The sequence below is a fragment of the Hevea brasiliensis genome, chromosome 17 (genome assembly GCF_030052815.1).
Source record: "Hevea brasiliensis isolate MT/VB/25A 57/8 chromosome 17, ASM3005281v1, whole genome shotgun sequence".
Lineage (NCBI taxonomy): Eukaryota > Viridiplantae > Streptophyta > Magnoliopsida > Malpighiales > Euphorbiaceae > Hevea > Hevea brasiliensis.
This window is the reverse complement of record NC_079509.1, coordinates 27,714,216-27,721,769: the sequence shown is the minus strand read 5'-3', so window position 1 is coordinate 27,721,769 and position 7,554 is coordinate 27,714,216. Positions and strand designations below refer to the sequence as shown.

The window sequence follows — 7,554 nt, the reverse complement described above, 5'->3', positions numbered from 1 at the left end:
GGGGCCGGCAGAATGTGAACCCCTGCTCCACTGCTGACCAGACCTAGGGGGTCTCTATCCGGAGAATCGGCCCCTACCAAATCTTCCACCTCGACCCCTGCTGGGTCCACTAAATTTCTTTCTCTTTCCAGAGGTAGCACCAGAACTCTATTCAACTGATTTTCCCCCCTTGTCTTTTTCTGATTTCTCAGCTTTTTCTGATTTTTCTTTCACTGGGGTTGCTTCTTATTCAATTCTCTCCAGTTCAAGTGCTTGAGACATAAGCTCTGAGAAGTTGCTGTGTCGAAATCTCACAACTTGCATCCTTATACTGGACTTCAAACCCGTCTCAAATCTCTTGCACTTTGCCTTGCTGGTAGTAAGGAGACTCCCCGCATAGTGACTCAGGCGGGAGAACTCTCTTTCATACTCTGCCACTGATCGATTTCCTTGTTTCAAACCCAAAAATTCTTGCAGTTTCTGATCAACATATGCATCTAGGATGTATTTCTGTCTGAACTCTCTGATGAAGTCATCCCAGGTCAGCACTGGCAGTTCAACCAAGCTGTGGGGGATGGTCTTCCACCAATCATACGCATCCCCTTGCAGTAGCGACACAGAATATTCAAACTTCAGCTCACTTAGGCAGTGCAGTTTCTTAAACACTCTGTCCATTCTTTCAAGCCATTGCTCTGCCTCTAAAGGGTCCACTGTACCCTTAAATTCTGTAGCCCCATACTTCAGTAGTTTATCATATTGTCTGGCTGGAGGCAGTGGTTGTGCCACTGGTGTTTGGGCTGGAGCTTGAGTAGGCATACCCCCAGCCATTTGTTGAAACATTGCCGCCATCTGCTGTGCGAACTGTGCAGGAAATTGCGGCATTTGCGGGGCTGGTGCTACGGATCCACTGACATTCGGTAAAGCTGGGGCTTCCCCTTGTGCCTCAGCTTCAACAGACTGCTCAACTGAGCGATCCCCTTCTTCCATTTCAATTTGAAGTTAGGGTATCTCCTGAACAAATAATAGATGGAGATTTTCCCCCGTTAGTTTATATTCATGATGTAATGCACTATATGTAACAATTATGGACATTGAGCAGTTGTACTTAACAAAGAAAAGACACAAATTCATAGGTTAAAACATACTTCAAAAATTTGCTCTGATACTACTAAAACATGTCACACCTTACCCCTCTGTAAGGCATAGCATGATCCCATAGAATACCTAATGAACAATCCACACTTCACCTACCGATAACTCATTAAGTACCCACAAGGGATTTTAAACAATTTTCTTACTTTTGACAAGTGGTGAGCATTTTTTAATAGGTATTTAAACCATATGATTAAAAGTAAATCTAATTAATATTTTTGGTCCATTTTAGTTTTCCGCAAATTTTATAAAAATTTTGACAGAGTTCTGTCTGTATTTTGAGAAACCAGTTCTTCAAATACCTGTAAAAAGCACTTCTAAAAGTTTTTCTCAACCACTACTTCGATTTCACAATCAAACTCAATCAATTTCACAATCATTTCAATAAATTTCTCAAGTTCAAAATTCAATAATCCTCAGCATACTAGCAATACATTTCATTAAAATTAAATAAAATAGTTGTACTCCCATTTCATTAGAGACAACACAATTTATGTACATTCTTACAAAATTTACATCAAAAGAAAAACAAACTAAACTTTATTACAAACTTCATACAAATTTTTGTACAAGCTGCTCAAGACCCATTTGCACGTCCATACATTTATATGCAATACATACATGAAAAGAAATATTTACAATTAGGGTATAAATTATACCTGATGACTTTAGGCTGATAGCTCTTCACACCTCGTGACTCGATCTGCTTTGCTCCTCTAGTCTCTGTATCTGCGACAGCAATAGAAGCCATCACTGAGTACTAGGACTCAGTGGTCTACAACATACTAAAATAATCTTTATGCAGAATATAATCACATTTATTCAAAAATTTGACTAAACATAAACATTAAACACAAAACATGAATTATGAAATTTTAATGCAAACCAAGTTCATTTCGAAGTATCAAAATACATTGCATAAAACCCACAGTTTGATCATGCCATTTGAAACAAATAGAATCTCAAAAGCTAGAGGCTAAAGAGAAATCACATCACAAGGCTAGCTAGCTCAAATATAGGGATATCCATTCACATCCTCTTCTACTGGCACACCTCAACACTTCTCCAGAGAAGGAATCAAAATTCGAAACTAATTACCTTCACTAGTCGTGCTAGTGAGGTGTTCAAATATATGGTCATGACACTGTAGTTTCAAAACTTATCTTAACAATTTGCTAAACATTGTCATTTCAATATACATAATAACTTTTAACAATTTAAATCAAAACATCATAAGAATGCCATCATTCAATATTTCACATTATTCAAAACAGTATGCAAAAAAAATGATTATAAAAAGTATACGTTGTGCACAAACCTCAAGCGAGTCGCCTCTTGGCCTTGACTCAGTTCCGCGGGTTTTTTCCCGGTATTCTTTTCAACTGAAACGTACAATTTTATAATGTTTCAGTATTAGAACTTAACATAAATCCAAAATAAATTTAGCTTCACATTTACCTAGTTCTAACGTGTTAAATTCGACGTTCTCGAAATTTTTGTGTTTCGGGTTACTATTCACTACACTATTCAAGTCAAATAGTTGACTTTCTAAGGCTTAATAGGTATGGGACTCCAACTTCACCCACATACCACATTTTGGTCACTAAACTTGTTGGTTTTGGTTGTTTACTCAAATCCTAAGTCTTTTAGGCAAATTTGGTAAATTTCAGTTTTGGAGTCCTAAGTTGCACTATTCCATTGGTCACTTTATTGTTTGAATTTGGCAAAACTTTCTTCATGGAAAATGTTCCCCATTGTCTTAAGTTTATTCTCCTTTTTGAATCACCCCAATTGGAGTTTTGTAGCTCAAGTTATAGCCAAAATACAGTTACTGTTCACGTGCACTGTTCATGCTGCAATTTTGGTTCTGGCAGATTTTTGATCCAATTTCGTTCAATAATTTGATCAAGTTAAGTCTGTAATTTGGTCTAATTTCCTTCATACAAAATGTTCTACTATGTCTTAGGTTTCCATCAGTTCAAGATTCACCTAAATCGGAGTTTTCTAGAGAGAGTTATAGCCATTGAAACTTTACTGTTCAAATGGCAATTCTGCAGTTTTGCAGGTTCAGTAACTCAACTTTGCTCAATAATTTGATTAGGTTAATGGCATAATTTGGGTTGGTATTCTTCATGAAAGTTTTAGATCTATATCTTATCTAATTACTGGTAAAATTTCAGGTCATTTTGACCTGCCTAGCTCGAGTTATGACCAAATGAACAAACACTGTTTATTTGGTCAGTTTGTGCAGAGGCAGCCTGCGATTTTCCGAGTTCGGCCACTTTGTTCACTAGGTTTTAGTCACTTTTTGGGCAGGCTTCCTAAATGAAAATTGTGTCATTTAGTGCCTATTTTCATCCCCAATTGGTCCCATATCCATTGGACTTGTAAAATTTCATTTTTGGTCCCTCAAATGAGGTTTTGGTCATGCTGCCAGCACATGACCTTATCCAATCCGAATTGGCTTTTAATTCCAACACTTCTAGCACACCTCATTTGGTCACAAATGACCATTTTTCACTTCACATTAGGTCAAATATATCATTTACCAATTTCTCCAAATTTTTGCCTCAAAACCCTAGGTTTCAAACCCTAACCACACTAATTTATGGTAATTAACTAATTCAAAGCATATAAACACAATCTTTCAACTCATTCAAGCATTTTAACATGTTTAACTCACTCAAACTCATGCAAATCACTCTCGCCTCCCTTCTGGACGAATTTTAGTTTAGTCCCTCCTACATATTTTTTTTCATTTTAAGCATATTACAAGCTAATTCAAGCTAAAAACACAACAAGTAAACTAATCTTGCACCTTAAATCACTAACTTTTGTGTAGCAACTTCTAACTCCCCTTTTCTCCAATTTTCTTTCTTCTTTTCTTCTTTCTTTGATGACCAATCTTCTTCTCAAGTTGCCTAGACAAGCTTTAACTATGGTGGCTTACTTTTCTATGGTGAAATCTTATAATATGCAAGCTCAAAATTGAGCTTTAATGGAGGTTTTGGTGTGGGAGAGAGAGAGTGACGTTTTTTAAGAAGACTTGTGTTTTTTTTTTTCTTTTCTTTTTTCTTTTTGTCTTTTATCTCTTTAGGAGGTCTAAAAATCCATTTAATTAATTTATTAATTATATGACTTATGGCATCATGCATGACATCAAGCATAATGTCATCTTCCTACACCTTTTTAACTTTTTCATTTTCTCTTCTTTTTTTTTCTATTAGTTCTTTAATTTAATTCTCGATCCCAAAGTTTTCTTTTCTCCGATTTTATTTGACAGTTAGGTCAGGAGTCAGCTCTCGGGGTCAATTGACTAAATTACCCTTCGTCGGTTCAACCCGGTTTGCAAATAATTTCATATCTCTTTCGGCTCCCTGACCTAATTATTTGACTGGCTTAACAGTTCTTTTTCGTGATTTTCTCTTTTCCATTGTGTTCATAAGGGTCCTAAGGACCGCAGCGTCACTTTTTATGGTTCGAAATTTGAGTTTAAAATGACTCGTAGTCGTTCCCGAGGAGGTCACCCATCGCTGTGACTCTCAGCTCGTTTAACCTCTTATGTTCTGTTTTTCTTATTTATACTTAACTAATTCAACATTACTAATTATTTGTGTTTATGGTTTCTCTAGTTGTCTTAAGTATGGTTCTAATCTCCTTAATTGTCCGGACCGACACCGGTCACCGGAACAGTGAAATATACCAGGCTATACAAATAGGGGTGTTACAATAAAAATTCAATTGTATAACTATCTACATATGTCATGTATGCAAGAACTTGCTTTTAGACAAGCTCCCCCTATATGTATGCACACAGTCATTCAAAATGCAAAAAATATTGAGAAGCTACAAAATAGCTCCCCTTAAATTTGATATTCAAAGCATTTTGAAGATAATAATATAAGTAACATGTTAAGCAATTTCCAAGATTAATACATAAGATTTATCAACCATAAGTCAATCATAAAAGATCATCATCATATCTTCAATAACTTTCCAAAATAAGTCCAAAATATCTATATCAGAATATGAACCATATAACCACTGAACAAAATCAGTTAACTTAACAAAATTAGTTAACTAAAAATGTACCCAGTTAACTAAAAACATTATATCAGTTGAAAAATGTTCCTATCTTCTTCTAATTTCTCCCCCTTTTTGACATCAATAAAAAGATAGGCTTTCTCCTATTTTTGCCTATTTTCTCCCTTGTTTAAAAAGAAAAACAAAAAGACACAACTTTGAAAGTCATAAAGCATATTTCAAAAATCTCAAAGTTTATCTTTGCTGCTAAGAATCCTGCCACTTCTCCTAAGGTGAGTGGGATCAACAAGTTTGGCTTGTTTCTTCTTCTTTGGGGGTTCTTTTTCAGGTATGGTTAATTGGATTTTTGGAGGAATGGGTAGAACTGATTTTCGGGCTTGTGCTTTGGTTCTTCTAGGGCTGTATTGCATGGGTAAAGAGATGGTTGATTTAGGTACTAGTTGAGAGGTAGTAGGAACAGGGTTTGGTTGATCAGAGATGGGTCTTGTGACTGCTCTTCTTTCTTTTTGTTAGCATCTTCCTTCTCCTCTTCTTGTCTTGAACCATTTCTGCCTTCACTTTTTCCACTTTCACTGCTGCTGTTGCTTTTAGTATGAGATGAGGAGGATTTTCTTGATTTTTCTTTGTCAGGTTCTTGTTCTGCTTCTGATGCCTCTTCTGCAGATTTTTCCTTCTCACTTCAGCCTCAGCTAGCTTACTTTCTTCTTGTACCTTTTCAGCAGCTTCTACATGCTCCTCTTCTTCTTCTTCCACTTCAAAAATTTTTACTCCACTTGGTTCAGCAGCCTTTGCATTGCTAGGACCAGCAGTACCCTGTGGGTAGCTTCCAAAATCTCCAAACTTTCCAAAAGATTCACCAAACAACATTTGAGCTATCTTCTTCATGAACCATTCTTGTCTATCCAATCTATTAATCAACATATCCATTTTTGCATTTTGCTCAGCCATAATTCCCTTCTGCAATTCATGAGATTTTTCTAAAATACTCAAGGTCAGTCCACTCATTTCTTTGATTTTCTTCATCATGTCTAGATTTGCTTTACTTATTTTCACAAAATTTGACATTTTCAGCTTCATTTTCTCTTTCTTCTTAGAGCTTTCCCCTTCATCTATCTTAGAACTTCTCTCTTTCAACTTGCTTATTGGGATGTCTGATTCTATTTCAGAATTTGATTCTGATTTAGATTCAATCTCAATCTCAGTCTCTTCTTTTTTCTTTTTCTCTTCTTTCTTACTCCTTTTCCTACCATCATCAGCCTTGAATATCTCCTTAATGGGGATAGGATTGCTAAACTTCTTTTCTTTACTCAAATCAACTCCCATAGCTTGAAATATAAGAGTCAAAGGCATAGCATATGGCAACCTTCTATGCATACTAGGCTTAGCAATCACTTTAAAAATAAAAAATGGCACATTAAATCTGATTTTGTTAACCAAGTGCCACATAATGCATAAATCAAGGCTATTTGCATACGAGTGACTACCACTTCTAGGATTGAGCAAATACCGAATGAAGGATTGTAGAATCCTAAAATTTTGAGGCACTAAACTGATATTGGTCATTTCATTTTCAGGTGTACCCTCCGGAAAAATTGATAATTGAAATGCCTTCTCATCATATCCTTCAAGCTTCCTAGAATCTTTGAAGGTTCCAATCCTATTTCCATCATTTGGTAGGTTTAAAACAGAGGCTAAGAAATCAACATCAACAATCTGACTTTTCTTCTTAACTCTCACACTAAAAGTTTCTCCTTTAACAACTTCTTTCATACTTTCATAAAATTCTTGAATCAAATAAGGATAATAATATTCATTTAACTCAGAAAATTCTATCCAGCCTTGAAAAGTAAATAAATCTTCAAATTCATAAGGCAAGTCAGAGAATGAATCCCATTTAATATACATTGGCTCGAAAATATTTTATTGCACAAAAGGTTTTGAAGCAGGGGCCTTCTCTATTTTCTTCTTTTTCTCAGAAGGCTCTGACCCAGAAATACCCTTTCCCTTTCTTTTTCTTGCTCGTTCTGCCACTGTCTCTATTTCTTCATTACTGTTTTCAACTTCAGTTCCTTCTTCTCTTTCCTTTTCGGAACTACCAGTAGCTTTCATAGCATCACCCATGAATTTTTGAGGTTTGGTAGCCACTTGTTTTACCCTTGCCATCGATTCTTGAAAAATTTGGTGAGAAATGTGGCTTGAGGAAGAACGGGATTTTACCGTTTAGGGATTTTGAGAAGGAAAATTGGGGATTTCTGGTTTTGAGAGAAATTTAGGGTTTCTAAGAGAGTGGAGAATCAACTTGCAGTAGAGAAATGAGAAATTTTTAGATTGATTGAAGTGATATGTAGCAGTTACAAAAAAAAAAATTTCAAAATTTGA

The 7,554-nt window shown here is 35.8% G+C and overlaps 1 protein-coding gene across 1 annotated transcript; it reads right to left on the bottom strand.

Moving 5' to 3' along the window:
* Window positions 1-5,646: 5,646 nt before the first annotated feature.
* LOC131175275 (uncharacterized) lies at window positions 5,647-7,080 on the bottom strand. The gene has a single exon (XM_058138987.1). It carries the CDS (start codon window positions 7,078-7,080, stop codon window positions 5,647-5,649), a length of 1,434 nt encoding a protein of 477 aa, XP_057994970.1.
* Between the last annotated feature and the right edge of the window lie 474 nt (window positions 7,081-7,554).

Excerpts from the sequence above, each read along its gene's own strand:
- LOC131175275 (XM_058138987.1), bottom strand. The coding sequence starts at position 7,080 with ATGTATATTAAATGGGATTCATTCTCTGACTTGCCTTATGAATTTGAA.